General features: G+C 44.2%; 1 protein-coding gene across 3 annotated transcripts in view; it reads right to left on the bottom strand.

The window, feature by feature from the left end:
* Positions 1–17,474, bottom strand: part of NPL (N-acetylneuraminate pyruvate lyase) — a 42,356-nt gene extending 24,882 nt beyond the window's left edge. For 2 of the 3 annotated variants that reach the window (XR_009551576.1, XM_060197804.1), the window contains exons 1-5: positions 17,306–17,474; positions 11,902–11,988; positions 9,664–9,737; positions 6,928–7,015; positions 5,672–5,729 (exon numbers count right to left, since the gene is read on the bottom strand). Coding sequence is in view for 2 of the 3 variants with exons in the window: in XM_060197804.1 (XP_060053787.1) it covers positions 5,672–5,729; positions 6,928–7,015; positions 9,664–9,737; positions 11,902–11,969 (288 nt within the window). In the remaining variant the exon portion in view is untranslated. The remainder of the gene's footprint in view (positions 1–5,671; positions 5,730–6,927; positions 7,016–9,663; positions 9,738–11,901; positions 11,989–17,305) is intronic. The other variant, XM_007525833.3, reaches the window with a different exon arrangement.
* Positions 17,475–18,135: the final 661 nt, after the last annotated feature.

Here is an 18,135-nt window from a genome sequence, read left to right as displayed (position 1 = left end):
CAGAAGGATGAATATGGGATGATCTCACTCTCAGGCTGAATTTGAAAAACAAAGTCAGAAAAGAAAACACAAGTAGTACCTGAAATGGAATTGGCGTATCGCACCAAAGTAAAAGTCTCTGGGGTGGGTGTGGGTGGCTGGGGAGAATACAGGTCCAAGAAGGATTCAGAGGACCTAGTTGGGGTTGTATTGTTATATGGAAAACTGGGGAATGTTATGCATGTACAAACTATTGTACTTACTGTTGAATGTAAAACATGAATTCCCCAATTAAAAAAAAAATCAGAAAAGAAAAAAAATATTGAACAAAATTCTAGCCAACAAGATAGAGCAGTATATTAAAAAAATTGTTCATCATGACCAAGTGGGGTTTATCCCAGGCATGCAAGGTTGGTTTAAAAGTAAATCAATCAACGTGATCCTCCACATCAACAAAAGCAAGAACAAAAACCACATGGTCATATCAATAGATGCAGAGAAAGCCTTTGACAAAATAAAACATCCCTTTATGGTCAAAACACTACAAAAATGTGAATAAATGTAAAATTCTTCAAGAAAACTGGAAGCATTTCCCCTCCGATCAGGTACTAGACAGGGCTGCCCACTGTCACCATTATTATTCAACATAGTGTTGACAGTTCTTATTATAGCAATCAGGCAGGAACAGGGAATTAAAGGGATACAGACTGGAAGAGAAGAAGTCAAATTCTCCCTATTTGCAGGTGATATGATAATATACATAGAAAAACCTGGGAGTCGGGCAGTGGCACAGTGGGTTAAGCGCACGTGGCGCAAAGCGCAGGGACCGGGGTAAGGATCCCGGTTCCAGCCCCCGGCTCCCCACCTGCAGGGGAGTCGCTTCACAGGCAGTGAAGCAGGTCTGCAGGTGTCTATCTTTCTCTCCCCTCTCTCTCTGTCTTCCCCTCCTCTCTCCACTTCTCTCTGTCCTATCCAACAACAAAGCAACGTCAACAATGGCAATAATAACCCTAACGAGGCTGCAACAACTAGGGCAACAAAAAGGGGGAAAAATGGCCTCCAGAAGCGGTGGATTCATGGTGCAGGCACCGAGCCCAGCAATAACCCTGGAGGAAAAAAAAAAAAAAAAAAAAAAAAAAAACCTAAGGAATCAGGTTCCAGGTGTCATCAGGATGCCGGCCAGACTTCCCTGGATTGAAGACACCACCAATATGTCCTGGAGCTCAGCTTCCCCAGAGACCCACCCTACTAGGGAAAGAGAGAGGAAGACTGGGAGTATGGACCGACCAGTCAACGCCCATGTTCAGCGGGGAAGCAATTACAGAAGCCAGACCTTCTACCTTCTGCAACCCACAATGACCCTGGGTCCATGCTCCTAGAGGGATAGAGAATGGGAAAGCTATCGGGGGAGGGGGTGGGATATGGAGATTGGGCGGTGGGAATTGTGTGGAGTTGTACCCCTCCCACCCTATGGTTTTGTTAATTAATCCTTTCTTAAATAAAAAAAAAAAAAAGAAGAAAAAAAATACTGCAAAAAAAAAAAAAAAAACCTAAGGAATCCAGCAGGAAGCTTTTGAAAATCATCAGGCAATACAGTAAGGTGTCAGGATACAAAATTAACATTCAAAAGTCAGTGGCATTCCTCTATGCAAACACTAAGTTAGAAGAAGATGGAAACCTGAAATCAATTCCCTTTACTATAGCAACAAAAACAATAAAATATCTATGAATAAACCTAAGCAAAGAAGTGAAAGACAGACTTTTATACTGAAAATTATGAGTCACTACTCAAGGAAATTGAAAAAGACACAGAAAAGTTAAAAGATATTCCATGTTCATGGGTAGGAAGAATTAACATCATCAAAATGAATATACTACCCAGAGCTATCTACAAATTTAATGCTATCCCCATCAAAATCTCAGCCACATTTTTAGGAAATAGAATAAATGCTACAAATGTTTATCTGGAACCAGAAAAGACCTAGAATTGCCAAAACAATCTTGAGGAAAAAGAACAGAACTGGAGGCATCACACTCCCAGATCTCAAATTGTATCATAGGTCCATTGTCATATAAACTGCTTGGCAGTGGAACATGAAAAGACACACTGACCAGTGGAATAAAATTGAGAGCCCAGAAGTGAGCCTCCACACCTATGGACATCTAATCTTTGCCAAAGGTGCCGGGACTATTAAATGGGGGAAAGCAGAGTCTCTTCAACAAATGGTGTTGGAAAAAAGGGGTTGAAACATGCAGAAGAATGAATCTGAGTCATTATATTTTACCAAATACAAAAGTAAATTCCAAGTGGATCAAGGACTTGGATGTTAGACCACAAACTATCAGATACTTAGAGGAAAATGTTGGCAGAACCCTTTTCCACATAAATTTGAAAGACATCTTCAATGAAACAAATCCAATTACAAAGAAGACTAAGGCAAGCATAAACCTATGGGACTACATCAAATTAAAAAGCTTCTGCACAGCAAAAGATACCACTACCCAAACCAAGAGACCCCTCACAGAATGGGAGAAGATCTTTACATGCCATACATCAGACAAGAGGCTAATAACCAGAATACATAAAGAGCTTGCCAAATTCAACAACAAGAAAACAACCTCATTCAAAAATGGGGAGAGGACATGGGTAGAATATTCATCACAGAAAAGATCCACAATGCTGAGAAACACATGAAAAAATGCTCTAAGTCAATGACTTTCAGAGAAATGCAAATAAAGACAACAATCAGATATCACTTCATTCCTGTGAGAATGTCATACATCAGAAAAGGTAGCAGCAGCAAATGCTGGAGAGGTTGTGGGGCCAAAGGAACCCTCCTGCACTGCTGGTTGGAATGTAAATTGGTCCAACCTCTGTGGAGAACTCTCAGATGCTAGAAATCGACCAACCCTATGATCCTGCAATTCCTCTCCTGGGGATAGATCCTAAGGATTCCAACATATCCATTGAATAATGTCGGGCCTTAAGCCAGCCCGCCCCCGGCCTCCCCATGCTCTGCTCCATGCTCTATTGCTGATACTATGGCCTATTTACAAAATCATTGTTTTTCCTGAAAGATCCCCACGTTTGACCTATCTTTTTTCTACCTTGAGACCTGCCCTCCTGCAGGGTACATTAATCCCGCCAGTTAAAACTCTAGCAACCGTTGCTATGGAAACTTTCAACCTTCAGCTCTTTCTTTTCTCCACCCCTTTCCCAGCTATCTCCCTTTCCAACTTGCCACTTCCAATTTTACCCTATAAAGTCCACTTCTGTTCCTGGTTTCACTCTCTTTTCTCTCCCGTGTCCTGACCGGGAGAAGGGCTGGCCTGCAGAGCAGGAGGTGGCCATTGCGGTTTGGCGCCATGTGGCTTAACCTGCTGTGCTCACACCTGATTCTGGAGCTCCCACATTAATAAAGACTTGTATTGTCACGACACCACGAGTTCCTGGTCTCTCTCCCACGAAGCTAGCCTGGCACAAAAAGATCTGTGTACACATATGATCTTAGCAACACAATTTGTAATAGTCAAAACCTGGAAGCAACCCAAGTGTCCAACAACAGATGAGTGGTTGAGCAACTTGTGGTACATACACAATGGAATACTACTCAGCTATTAAAAATGTTGACTTCTCCATTTTCAGCCCATCTTGGATGGAGCTTGAAAAAATCATTTTAAGTGAAGTAAGTCAGAAACAGAAGGATGAATATGGGATGATCTCACTCTCAGGCAGAAGTTGGAAAAGAAGATCAGAAGAGAAAACAGAAATAGAACCTGAACTGGAGCTGGCGTATTGCAGCAAAGTAAAAGACTCCGGGGTGGGTGTAGGTGGGTGGGAGAATACAGGTCCAAAAAGGATGACAGAGGACCTAGTGGGAGTTGTATTATTATATGGAAAACTGGGAAATGTTATGCATGTACAGACTATAGTATTTACTGTTGAATGTAAAGCATTAATTCCCCAATAAAGAAATTTAAAAAAAACTATAAAAAATATGTGCTGTTAAAGTAGCTCACTTGAATTGAGCAAGGCTTTGCCATGTATGTGACTCTGTTCAAATCTGTCTCTTCCTGCACTGGGGGAAGCTTTAGCACTGTGGTCTGTATCTGTCCGTCTATCTGTCTCTCTCTCCCTCTATGTGTCTCTACCTGAAAAAAGTACAGAGCAGTGAAGCCGCAGTGATGATCAGATATAAATATTAAATAATAAGGGAGTCGGGCAGTAGCACAGTGGGTTAAATGCAGGTGGTACAAAGTGCAAGGACCGGCGTAAGGATCCTGGTTCGAGCCCCTGGCTCCCCAACTGCAGGGGAGTCGCTTCACAGGCAGGGAAGCAGGTCTGCAGGTGTCTATCTTTCTCTCCTCCTCTCTGTCTTCCCCATCTCTCTCCATTTCTCTGTCCTATTCAACAATGACAACATCAATATTAATAACTACATCAATAAAACAAGGGCCACAAAAGGGAATAAATAAATATTAAAAAATTAAATATTAAAAAAGAGCGAAAATTTACCATCTTGACCAATTTAAAGCATACAATTCAGCAGCTTTAAGAATATTCACGCTGTTATGAAACAAATTTCCAAAACTCTCACTGTGCATATCCAATTTTTTTTTTTTATCTATTAACTCCTCATAACAGAGGAAATGAGTACTTCTGCCCTCCTCCCAGTCCAGGGAAACTACTATCCTTTCTGTTTTTGTGCATTTGTTGTATAAGATATCTCGTCAGAGCGGAATAATATAGGATCTGTCATTTAGTGACTAGTGTATTTCACTTAACAGTGCCCTTGTGTTCATTCAGGTTGTAGCAATGACAGGATGAGGTCCTCTCCTTTTTAAGACCAAACAGTATTCCATGTATGCTAGCACATTATGTTTATTTAATCATCTTTCTATGGGCATCTAGATTTGCTTTCACCACTTGGCAACTTTGAACAGTGCTGCCTTGAGCATGAGTGGGAGCAACTATTTTGTGTTTTACTTCTCTAACTCTCTAGGTAGTCACTTTTCAATTTTGCTGCCCTTATATTTGACTCCTGTCTTCCACTTATTATATGCCTAACAGATGGCTTTACCTATTGCTTTCAATGTAAAAATGAGGTTGGCTCTAGCTTGTTCATTCCCCAAGAGTTTGGCTATATCTACCTATTTGTTACTCCATTGCTGGAAGCAGAGGGATCTGTATCTCCTACCCAAAACTCTCATTTTGGGCTTCTTGGTTTATGACCCTGTGGACCCTGTGCCTTCTTCTATAATGTGGGCTCTCTGAGGCTCCATGCTTTCTATTTTCCAGTTTCCATCAAAAAAAGTATTGGCACTTTTAGCTTGGAGCAGGGTATGAACTCTGGGCACTGTGCATGCACAGTACCACTCATCTGCCTCTTGGGCCTGCTCTCACTTTTGTTATTTAGGGAGAGAAAGGAGAGCAAGAGTGATAAACAAAGAGAGAAAGAGAAAGAGATGACAGAGGGGGGCAGAGAAAACACAGCATGACTTTACCATCCTTGAAGCTCCCCATGGTGCTCCTGTGTGGTGCTGGAGCTCAAACCCCGGTTTCACGGATGGGAAGGTGCTTGCTCAACTAGGTGAACTATCTCTCAGTCCTTAAGACCATATTAATGTTTAACTGCAGCATAAAAGTGGGGGTCACATGAATGCTTTCTCCCAACTCGGCCTGCACACATACCAGTTTTTGTGAATCCTTCAAGCTCAATGCCCCAACGTGAATCACCACTTGATCCAACCTGCCAAAGACAAAATTCAGCTGCATCGCCAGGAGGTTACAGCAACATGGGAAGGGACACACTGGCACAGCCTAGGCAGTTAGCTCCCATCTGGGTAATCTCAATTTCAGAACTATTACATTCCACAGTAATCAGAAAAAAAAAAAATGCCCGGGAAATAAAATGTAAGGTTTAATCAAGCACTAGAATTCTGAAGCAAAAAAAAAAAAGAGAGACAAAGACAACCTGTTTGTTGTCTGTTTTCCTGGTGGGGGGGCGGTATACAGCATAATGGTTATGCAAATAGACTTATGCCTGAGGCTCCAAAGTCTCAGGTTCAATGAGGTAGCGCAGTGGGTTAAGAGCACATAGCAAAAGCGTAAGGACCAGCATAAGCCAGTTTGAGCCCCCCCCCCCCACCTGCAGGGGAGTCATTTCACAGGCGGTGAAGCAGGTCTGCAGGTGTCTATCTTTCCTCCTCTCTATCTCCCCCTCCTCTCTCCATTTCTCTCTGTCCTATACAACAATAAAACAAGGGCAACAAAAGGGAATAAATAAATATTTTTAAAAAAGAATCAATAATTTAAAACACTTGAAAATTGAATTGGACTAACCATTCTTTTAGATGCCACAGTGGATGGTGACATTTGTATCAAAAAAGTCCATCAATGAGCTATCTTAGGCTGGGGACGCTGACTATCCCCAGAGCTACCAGAACCTCACACCCCCAGAATGTCATGTGCACCAGTTGGGTCCTGCTGCTTTACCAGGGTAGAGGTCTAGCACTGTAACAAAAAATCTGTCATAACCCTCAAGTTCAGAGGAGGCAGAACATTTCCTAAGAGGAAGCTCCAGAAAGAATATGCTGAGTCATTTAAAAGGAAGGAAGCCCAGGGCTGATAACACCATGCTACTCAGGGAAGGGAGTAGGCTTTGTTCAACAGACGAGACAGGAGCAGAGTTGGTGACCAACCCGGACAAGTGTCCCCTCTTAACTTTTCAGACCATGGTCAGACCACTAGAAGGGACTGGCCTCATCTGAAGCAGAGGTGCCCTCTGCCCTGCCTGCCCTTCTGCACAAAAAGGAAGGGACCCCTCTATTTCAGCTCCTTCCCATCAGTGAACAGTCAGTCTCATGGGGACTCTTGTTTTGTAACCAGCTTTTGTATGCTCTTTTGCTCTAACTGATGAGTGTCTTCATCTTGATGCAGTCACTCACTTGTTCTTCCCTTTCTTTACCCACTCCTCTGCAACCTGCTGGCGCTCAGAGATGTCCAGGGACAAGCCTTCTCCCGTGGTGCCATTCACTGTTCCAAACAAAGAGTCAGTCAGTGGGCTAGATGCTCCTTCAACATCAGCGCTGGAAGACCAAGAGATCAGAATCTGGAGGGGAGAGTGCCCTTTCTACTTTCATCCCGGGCTCACTCTCTTTTCTTTCTCCATGTCAGGAAGCAGGGGGAAGGTTACTGAGCTGTAATTACAAACCGGTTCTCATTATCAGGGATAGACAGCAAATATTTTGAGTGGAGGTGGTCATTTACATCGGCAAATTTCCAAACACACCACCTAGCTCTGTATTTGGACATGGGTGGCAGGAGAAATCAACCTCAACCAGCACTGGTATCGTAAGTCAGGGTATCTTAAGTGACTTGTGAGGACAGTAGTGTGCACTGCAGATCGAAAATTGCCCCTCTGCAGACTGACACTCTAGGACAGCTTGATTTTTTTTTTTTTAAACAGTCATTCATAAGAAAGTTATCTCTCTGGCATATTTTTTATGCCCTTTTTGGTTAATCTTCCTAACTGACTCCTTTCTACTTCCCACAGTTCTCTACTTTAGCCAAATTATTTTAAATAGTTTCTCAGATCTTGTGGGTGAGTGATTCAACTTTGCTGGGTCGCTTAGTGAAATAAGGATGAAAGGCAGATGTCAGATGGTTTCACTCATATGTGGAATTTAGAGAACGGATACATATGAATTTGGAAAACAAAACCCAAAAACAAACAAACAAACAAACAAAAAACCAGAAGCAAACAAAGTGTAAGGCTTGTGAGAATTATGGTGGTTATCTCTGGGAGGTGGGAGGGAGGGGACACAGAATTTTGGTGGATATGGTGTGAAACTATACACTGTAATCTTATAATCTTATAACCTGCTATTAATCACAAATAAGAAAAATTTAGATGAAAATACGAAGTTCTGAATCACTATCTATCTGAAGATAAGCTGAAATCTCACTTCATTAACAGGCAGTAGGTCCTGTCTGCAATCATCTACTGTTCTATCTGTCCAAGAAGAGGTGACTTCAACTGTGGGATAACTACAGTGATTATCTATGGGGGTGGGATGGGGAAACAGACCTTTCATGACAGGAATGGTGAAAAAAAAACACAAAAGTATACTTTAAGCCATTACCCAATAAGGCTTTAAAAAAAAAGGAACTGACTTCAGTCTTTATTACTTATTACTATTATATTAGCAATGCCAGAGATTCACATATGTATGATTTTACCACTCTTGGTTGCCTCTTTTATTCTGATACAGAAAGAGAGGCAGAGTGGTCCAGGAAGTGGTGCAGTGCATGAGGCATTGGGCTATCAAACATGAATCCCAAGTTCAATCCCTGGCAGCACACGTATCAGAACTATGCTGTTTCTCTTTCTCTCTCTCTCATATCTCTCATTAATCAATAAATAAATATTAAAAGAGAGAGAGAGACAGAAGTGAAGGAGAGACATCACAGTGACAGTACTGCCTTCCATACTATGGTCACATTCTGCATGGGATGAACTCCCACATGGGGTGAGGGTGGTGAAAGCAGGTACCACAGGTAGGAGCTATTTCCCTCTCTCTCTTTTTAAAGGATGTATTTATTCATGAGAAAAATAGGAGGAGAGAGAAAGGGACAGCCATCACTCTGGTGCATGTGCTGCTGGGAACTGAACTTGGAACCTCATGCTGTCTCACCTCCCAGACCATTGAGCTATTTCTCCAGCCCCTAACTCTGGTCTTCCTTAGAACTTTTTATTTATTTATTTTATTATCTTTATTTATTTATTGGATAGAGACAGTCAGAAATCAAGATGAAAGAGAAAAGACAGAGAGAGAGAGAGAGACCCTTGTAGTCCTGCACCATGTGTAAAGCTTTCCCCCATAGGTGGGGACCCAGGGCTCAAACCTGGGTCCTTGTGGATTGTAATGTGTGTTCAACTAGGTGTGCCACCACCTGGTCCCTCTTTCTTAGAACTCGTGTAAAAGGAGAAGATAATAATAATAATACTGATGTTAATAGCTGAATAATCAAAATACCATAAAAGCAAGAATTTTTATTTATACTTCATAAAGAGGGTACCCCAGAAAAGATAATCTCTTTCTATTTTTTTCCCAGGACCAGGACTCTACATATGTGCTAATTCACCATTCCTGGGTTGACATACAAGTGCTCATATACACACATGCATGTGTGTGAGCACACAAACACATACAAACACACACACACACACACACACACAGACATACACATATATTGAAACAGACACCACAATACTGGAGCTTTCCCTGGTACCACGGTACTGGGGCTCGAACCCAGCCACCTGCATGTCAAGGTATGTATCCTGCCAGGCGAGTTATCTTCTAGTGCCCTATATCATCTCTTGAGATTTATGTGTCTAGAGCTGTGAGAATTCACAAATTTTACTTAGTTCAGCCAGGCTCAGTCATAACCCATGACATTCTGAGCTTCCTTCAGAAGGAAGTTACCTTTCTCTTTCTCTCTCTCTTTTTTTTTTAATCAGAGCTCAGCTCAGCTCTGGTTTATAGTGGTATGGGGGATTGAACCTGGGGTTTAAGAGCCTCAAGCATGAGAGTCTCTTTGCTATCTATCCCCATCCCTGGGAAGTTACTTTTTAAGCACCAAACCAGAGATATGTAGAGGCATCTCTCAGCATGACTTACCAAAAACATTCGTCACTCCCTGTTCTTCCACAAGATAATCCACGTACTGACCAATGACTGAAATGTTGATTTCTCTAAAACACACAGGGAAAAAAGGGAAAAGGGTATATTTAGTCAAGTTCAGAGATAAAATGGGATCACAGGATAACAACCTCTAACTAACTCTTTTTAGGGAAAGTGGAAAACATGACAGAATAGTTTTGATGGATGAATAATGAAGTAGAAAAAGAAGTGGGTGGTAGAAGGAAGAAACAGAGTGTGCGCAGGCATACAGAGGCCTGCTATCTCAGGAAAAGAGCAGAGTAGGGAGAACACGCTGACCTAGATGAATACACCACATGGTTTCCAGAAGTTCTTGCTAAGCTAAGGAAAGTCTAAGGGAAAAGGTTGAAGGAGCCCCAACCAGATGTAGTCTCTGAGCTCGAAAACAGGATCTCACTCCACAACAGGAAGTAAATCCTGCCTGCAGTCACAAGTCTGCTGCTTCAACTGCCCAACAAAAGACGGACACATTGAGAAAGAGCTGACTTTGGTCTTTCTTAGGTCTTGTGCAAAAACCTAAGAAACCATAGAAAATAAAAGTCGCTGACTAACTGAAATGCCACCTCTATATGGATTTTATTTTTTTTATTTGTATGAAATGTATTATTTAGAAAAGAGGTACTCTTTTTGGGCTGGGTGGTGACACATCTGGTAGTGTATATGTGTTACAATGCTCACAGACCCGAGTTCAAGCCTCCAGTTCCTCCGTCCCCTGCATAGGGAAAGCTACACAAGTGGTGAAGCAGGTCTGTAGGTATCTCTCTTTCTCTTTCCCTCCTTACCTCTCTTTTCCTCTCTTAATTTCTCTGTCCTATTAAAAAACAAAACAAAACAACAACAAAAAGAAAACCAGGCACTTTTTAGTGAATCTTGGGACCTAGAAGAGTTGAACTCCAATGATCTAAGGAAAAACTGTAGTGTGGCCAACTTTAAGTGAGAATACTGAGAGTTATATGAAATTTTATCCACTTGAAAAGGGGGAAGGTCTGGGATGGCAAATTCAGCACAGAGGACCAAAAGAAAAAAAAAAAAAAAGCAATGTCGCAGGCCACAGTAGCAGTTCTAACTTACTGTCTTGAATGCATATGGACTGCATGCTAAATGAGACTATATGATTTCTCTTATTTAATGCCCATAGCTGCATGATACAGGTATGATGACCATGACATTTTACAGAGGAAGGAAGGAGAGGTTTAAGCAGAATTCCACTGGCCTGGGCAGCCTGAGTAGGTCAGTAGTGGATACCTCCAAATACCTCCAAGAAGAGGCTGAGCCCCCTTTTGGTTACTGGTGAGCACAGGGAGGGTGATCTGCACACGGACACCCACACTGCATGACCATCCTCTGAGTATACAAGCAAAGAGACCACCCTCACCTGGAAGCCAGAACATCTACTTGAATAATGACTTCTCAGCAACCCTCTCCTGTCATCTCCCACTCCTGCAGGTGCTTTGGCACCTAACAGATGCTGATATGAGACTTTGGGCATGCCTGTGGGGTCTGTCTCACAGTTCGCTCCCTTCTCCATTTTGCATAGGAGAACAGTTATCCAGGGTGATGAGCAGCCTGGGGTTATCTAGAGACACCTAGAAGGGCTAGGTTAGTGCCCGACATAGAGTCCTGCTAAAACAAAATCCTTTTTTTTATTTTTAAAAATTTATTTTCCCTTTTGTTGCCCTTGTTTTTTATTGTTGTTGTAATTATTATTGTTGTTGTTACTGATGTTGTCATTGTTGGATAGGACAGAGAGAAATAGAGAGAGGAGGGGAAGACAGAGCGGGGGAGAGAAAGATAGACACCTGCAGACCTGCTTCCCCTGCAGGTGGGGAGCCAGAGGCTCCAACCAGGATCCTTAAGCTGGTCCTTGCACTTCGCTCCACATGCTCTCAACTCACTGCGCTACTGCCCGACTCCCAAACAAAATCCTTTTCATGCAACTCCACCGGGCAGCGGTAAAAGCCAGGGCGTTCTGCTCTGTGACATTACAGGCAGTGGGAGAAAGGCAAGCTGTGTGTCTTACTGTCTCTCAGCCCTGACACAGAGATTTCCTCTCTATCACGAGCAAGAGATAGTGCAGGGGAAAAACAGTCAGGAGTTCTCATTTGGCACTAGGACACAGTGCCTGTCAGTGTGGAGACTTACGCCCATTTCAATGACAAGAGCAGAGATTCCTCTGGGTCTCAAATGCCTCCTTACCCATGCTCTGTCATCGGCGTGATTGTTGCAGCAACGAGACCTTCAAGTCTCTTCTTCGGGCGGGCCATGGAGCTGCTGGAAAAATGTCTGCAAAACATACAATCTAAGTCCTTTTCTTCTTCAAGGAATGTCAATTAATGATCAAACTCTCGGGCAAAGTCCCTTCCCAGTTTAGTACTGAAAAATGCAGACAAGAACATGAATGCACTGAACAAGTGAGAAAGCTATAAACCTGTTCAACCGAATCTGACAGGGAATGAAAATATTGTTCTAAGGACAGGATGGAGACAAGATGAGAGCAATGTTCAGAAGAATCTAATCATAAACTGTTCCTATTTTATCTACGAAGATGGCTGAGGCATTCTGAAGGCTCATAGAGTGGAGGAAAAAAAACAAAAACAACAACAACAACAGGAGAACCAAGAAAGGACAGGTACCTGACTCAGGGAGACTGACTACATAAAGAATGACCAAGACACAAAATAAGGTGAGGAGGATAAGACACTTTTCCTCCTTTCCATATTGTCACCAGACCCAGCACTTTACAGCCTTAAGACTTACCTAGTTCTAGAAGATCAGCCTCTCCAGTTCCAGACCAAACTCCCCAGGACAGGGACTATATTTTATTGTCCTGTGCTTTCTGCACTGAGTGTTCCAGCCCATAATCAGTATAAGAAAAGTGAAAAGGCAACACAGCAGTCTGGTTATCAACCTGGGTTCCCCAGGCAGGCTGCTTGGTTCAATTTCCAGCTCTGTCACGTATTACTTAAACAAGCATTACTATTATTATTATTATTATTTTGAACCACCAGGCATAAACATTTGAAACCATGAATGCAAAGTCCAGCATTTGCAAAAGGAAATCAATTGTGGCCAGATACTATTTGGTAACAAATATACAAAAAATGATTGTTGACCGAAAGTAATTGCAGGGATGTCTACATCTATCAACAAATGGGGTTATGCTATAATTCTAAAGTCACTGGAACACTTAGTTTATTTTATGGGTGAGATGCTGAGCTCTGGCATACATGTGCTGTTGACAGAAACTTGGACCTCAGACATGCATGTCCTGTGCTCTATTGGGAAGCAACCTCCCTAGCCATTGGCACATTTGCAAATCCAGTGCTTCCCATAATTAAATCAAGCTCAGAATATAATAATTATGAACTATTTTGTTTCTGTCTTAAAACTATTAGTCTCTAATCAAACAGAGTAGAAGATCCCCAAGTAGAAGCAGAAATGTGTGGTGATATAAGAGTTTTATCTAATGTATTCTACTTTTCCTGTCACTTCTCCACCCCTACCCCCACCCTCCCAGTCACCCAAAGACCCTGGCTCTGATGTGTTCTTGAGAAATACAGCTTTTGTGAAAAGTTAGCACAATGTCTCCCCTTACAAAAAAAAAAAAATCTTGTCTCTAGATAAATTTGTTCTTGAAATTACGACCCAGTCCTGTTAGTAGCTTTGCTCTGAGGGGAATGAAGATCTAGAGGAAACCAGAATTTCCTTGTGTTTTTTCCTACTTTGATGATGAGACTAAAATCCAGTTGGAGGTTGTGAAAGATAAATGTAATCATCTGACCCACAGGGAAAACATAAGTCTTAAGAAAACAACCTGAATCCTGACTTCCTTGTGACCTGGATGAACACCTGTTTGTGGAAGAGACTGGTATTCTGACTACTTTTGATACACCTATAAACACCAATTCAACATACTCATGAAAACCTGCAATTTTGCCCTCTAAACAATTTCTTTTCCGGGAGCCAGGGGGTGGCACACCTGGTCAAACGCACACATTACAGTGCACAAGGACCTGGGTTCAAGACCCTGGTCCACACCTATGGGAGGAAAGCTTCATGAGTTGTGAAGCAGAGCTGCAGATGTCTCTCTGTCTCTTTCCCTCTCTCTCTCTCCCATTCTCTTCTCAATTTCTCTCTGTCTCTATCTGATAAATAAATTAATAAAAAAACAACCAATTCCTTTTGCTGTTTTTTTTTTTTAAATTTTTTTCCTCCAGGGTTATTGCTGGGCTCGGTGCCTGCACCATGAATCCACCGCTCCTGGAGGCCATTTTTCCCCCTTTTTGTTGCCTTAGTTGTTGCAGCCTCATTGCGGTTATCATTGCCATTGTTGACGTTGCTTTGTTGTTGGATAGGACAGAGAGAAATGGAGAGAGGAGGGGAAGACAGAGAGAGAGGGGAGAGAAAGATAGACACCTGCAGGCCTGCTTCACCGCCTGTGAAGCGACTCCCCTGCAGGTGGGGAGACGGGGGCTCGAACTGGGATCCTTACGACGGTCCCTGCGCTTTGCGCCACGTGCGCTTAACCCACTGCGCCACCGCCCGACTCCCCCTTTTGCTGTTTATTAAGGCTAAAGAATTCCAGCTCCTTCTAGTAGAGGGGTTAGAGTCCCAGAGTTAGAGTTTAGCTTTATGGGTCTGCACGTTAGCTTTATCATTTGTCAGCTGGGGTGACCCTGTGTTTCAGTTTATCCTTCTGCTATTGGGGATAATAGCAGCCTACATATATGATGAATTAATCCATGTAATGTGATAATCACAGTATCATGTGTATAATAAGTACAAATTCATCCTTTCTGATGGGCTATAGGGGTCACCACACACTTCTGTTCTCTGGCCTACACCCTCTTTCCTCTTATCTTGCCGTTCCCAGCAGTCCCTTCTCAACCCTTGCAACTCCTGTCTATTTAGGACAAAGTCACGTCAGTTCTGTTATCGTTCATCTCTACAACCTTTCCCTGTCCTTCTCAACTACTCACCTCTTATCTAGACCAGGGGGCACAATCCCAGGTTGTGGGGGCCCCACAGAAGTTTAAGAAGTTTCAAGTGACAAAAGAGTCAGGGGTCAGGTTCAGCAGTATCAGTCTCTATATCAGCCACTACTTGCTATTAACACTAGACGTCCAGGTCCTTGTCTCTCTAGCTGCATTCATTTCACGCTTAGGGCAGTTACACCCATAGTTTCAGGCAGGCAGTCTTGTGTTTGTCTTTTTTTTTTATATTTATTTAATTTATTTATTCCCTTTTTGTTGCCCTTGTTGTTTTATTGTTGTAGTTATTATTGTTGTTGTCGTTGTTGGATAGGACAGAGAGAAATGGAGAGAGGAGGGGAAGACAGAGAGGAGGAGAGAAAGATAGACACCTGCAGACCTGCTTCACCGCCTGTGAAGCGACTCCCCTGCAGGTGGGGAGCCGGGGTTCCAACCGGGATCCTTATGCCGGTCCTTGTGCTTTGCGCCACCTGCGCTTAACCCGCTGTGCTATAGCCCGACTCCCTTGTGTTTGTCTTTGACAGAAGTCAAACTGAAATTGAAGTCTCAATAGAATAGGACTTCCCTACAGGGAGGAGGTGGTCTAAAACTGATTAATTGGCTGGACAGATTTATTTTTCTGTTCACAGAAACTGCTTTGCAAAAGTTAGTTAACATGCCAAAGCTGAAATTGGAAAACAAAAGGGCAGTGATCAGAAACTCAAACATTGGGGGTCAGGTGGTAGCACAGCAGGTTAAACGCACATGGTGGGAAGCTCAAGGACCAGATAAAGGATCCCGCTTCAAGCCCTCAGCTCCCCACCTGCAGGGGAGTCACTTCACAGGCGGTGAAGCAGGTCTGCAGGTGTCTATCTTTCTCTCCCCCTCTTGATTTCACTGTCCTATCCAACAACAACAGCAATGGCAACAAAATGCCCCAGAAATCTAAACATCCCCACCCAGGATCTGACCTTGCCCCTGCAAAATAATAAAGACTAGTTAGTAGATGTAGTACCAGTTTTGTTTTAGCAGGAAATCCACAGAAAGCCCATTACAATTCAAGAAACCTTAATCTACATAACTCCAAGACTTGTTGGCCTCAGGGTCCATCCTGCTTGCCCTGAACCCACCTCCTGGCTTTCCAGTCCTTCTACCTGGATAAAGATTTGCTGAAACAAAGGCAGATTCAAGGGGCGGGGGCCGAGCAGTAGCCCAGCAGGTAAGCACATATAGCAAGAAACCCAAGGACCAGGGTAAGGATCTCAGTTCAAGCCCCCTGCCCCCACCTGCAAGGGGGTCGCTTCACAAGCGGTGAAGCAGGTCTGCAGGTATCTATCTTTCTCTCCCTCCTCTGTCTCCCCCATCTCTCTTGATTTCTCTCTGTCCTATCCAACAACAGCAATAGCAACAAGGGCAACAAAAATGGGAAAAATGGCCTCCAGGAGCAGTGGGTTTGTAGTGCTGGAGGCAAAAAAAAAAAAAAAGACTCAAGTAGCTAGGCAGTGGCACAACTAGTTGTGTGCACACATTACCATAAGCAAGTAACTGAGTGCAAGACCCAGTCCCCACTTGAAGTGGGATGGGAGCAGGAGGGAGGGAAGGAAGCTTCATGAGTAGTGACGAAATGCTGTATATCTCTGTGGTTCTCATGCCCAGAACTCTCACTTCAGCAAACAGAAAAACAAGGGAACACTCCCAAATCCCCCAAGCTGAATAGAATTTCTTACTCCTTAGCACCCCTCCCACTCTTATACGGGACTAAACCTCACATGAGGGTTCTCAGCAGGAGCAATTTGGGCTCCTCTTCTAGACTGTAACTCCTCAGAGGACAGGAACAACCTCACACTTCTCTCTGCACAGTGCAATGTCCACAATGGGCCAGATTTGCGGACTTCATGAGTTTGGAAAGTCCTGAAATATGAAGTAAAAACTCTCAACCAGGGTTTTTACCAGAGAATGATGGTTATTCTGTAAATCCAGTTTTACACAAACTTGGTGATTATGCTTTGAATGAAACTCTCATACAGCATGAAGTTAGAATGTTCTCCAGCCCAAGGCACATACTGAATAAAATGCTATTGAAATACTGGGGAGAGAAGGTCTCTCTCTCTCTCTTTTTACCTTCTCTCTCTCTCTCTTCCTCTCTCTCTCTCTCTCCCTCCCTCCCTCCATCCCTCCACTTCACACTTCAATCCACAGACAAGAACTCTGGGAGCAAAGAGTCACGTTCTCTGAAAAAGGGCAAAGTTTGAGCAACAGCACGTCGCTAAGAGAGGAGCACCTCTGGGCAGGAAGAAAGATTCCAGGAAAACCTGGAGAAGAGAGAACTAGAAACAGGGAAGCTAAGAACAGTAAAACGCAAAAAGCCAAACAAAAATACCCAAGTTCCTTAAAAATGAAGAGACTGTTCAATGCAGTTGCCAAACTCTTCTGTTCGGTCACTGATTCGGCTCTGTTGCGGAGGGGCTGCCCTGAGAGGCAAGGGGTGGTGGTGGGGAAGGGGGGAGTCCCAGAGCGGGTCTGTCTGCCTCTCCCCCCACACCCCCGTCCCCCGTATGCAGGGATCAGTCCCCACTACCCAGCCCAACCCTCTTTCCATTTTCTTCCAGGGCCCGTTGCCTTTCACTCACCTACGTCCCTGTGCACCCTGCCTGATCCCTCGGGGGTCTGTCCGGGCCTCGGGGTCACTCAGTACCAACTTTCTTACCCGAAACGCGTGGCCACCACTTCTCCAGTCCGCACTGCGCTCCCACGCCCTCTGGCGCCCCGAAACCGGCGTCCAGCACAGTGCGCGCCCCGCCCGGCGCCTGGGGGCCGGCGGGGATGTAGTCCCCGCCTCTCCCCGCCTCGCGCTGCTCCCCGCGCCCACGCGCACCCCGAGGGCCCAGGTCTGGGCGCCACCTGAGCCGTGTGCGCTGCGGGGATCCCGTGCACCGGCGGGGCGTGGCGAGCTGCACCACCGCAAAGGTGCGCGGATATCTTCCCACCCCCACTCCCGGAGCGCAGCTCACTGGCCAGGCCTCCCGGGCCCCTTCCCTGAGGAGCTGTTCCATCACCAGGGGTATCTGAGGTTTTGGCATTTGAAATTGGGGGACTGTTCCAGGAGTCCGTGCGTCCCAGAAAGAGGTGGCCAGGAGCAAAGCGGGTTAGTAAAGCGAGTTACAGCTCCCCTGGTGCTTCGTGAAAAAACGTTTTCAAAGGGATGGGTATTTCTAACCCGGGTCTTTCACCTGAAACTCTACCAGGACGTGCGCGGAGGTCCCATGGAGCGGAGGCCTGGGTGCTGTGGTGTCTCTTCCTCTTTCTCTGTCTGAAAAAGCGCAGAGAAACCCCAACGATGACGACAGGGTTGGGGGGGGAGGATGCAGGCATTTGTTGTCTAATATAAACTTCCAGGAAATCTTTGACTTTCTCTTACTCACGTGAATCTTCCTCAGTTTTCCATAAAGCAGTAGCTGGT

The sequence above is a fragment of the Erinaceus europaeus genome, chromosome 9, assembly GCF_950295315.1.
Source record: "Erinaceus europaeus chromosome 9, mEriEur2.1, whole genome shotgun sequence".
NCBI lineage: Eukaryota > Metazoa > Chordata > Mammalia > Eulipotyphla > Erinaceidae > Erinaceus > Erinaceus europaeus.
Note: the sequence above shows the minus strand (reverse complement) of the source record. Positions and strands in the feature narration are given on the sequence as shown.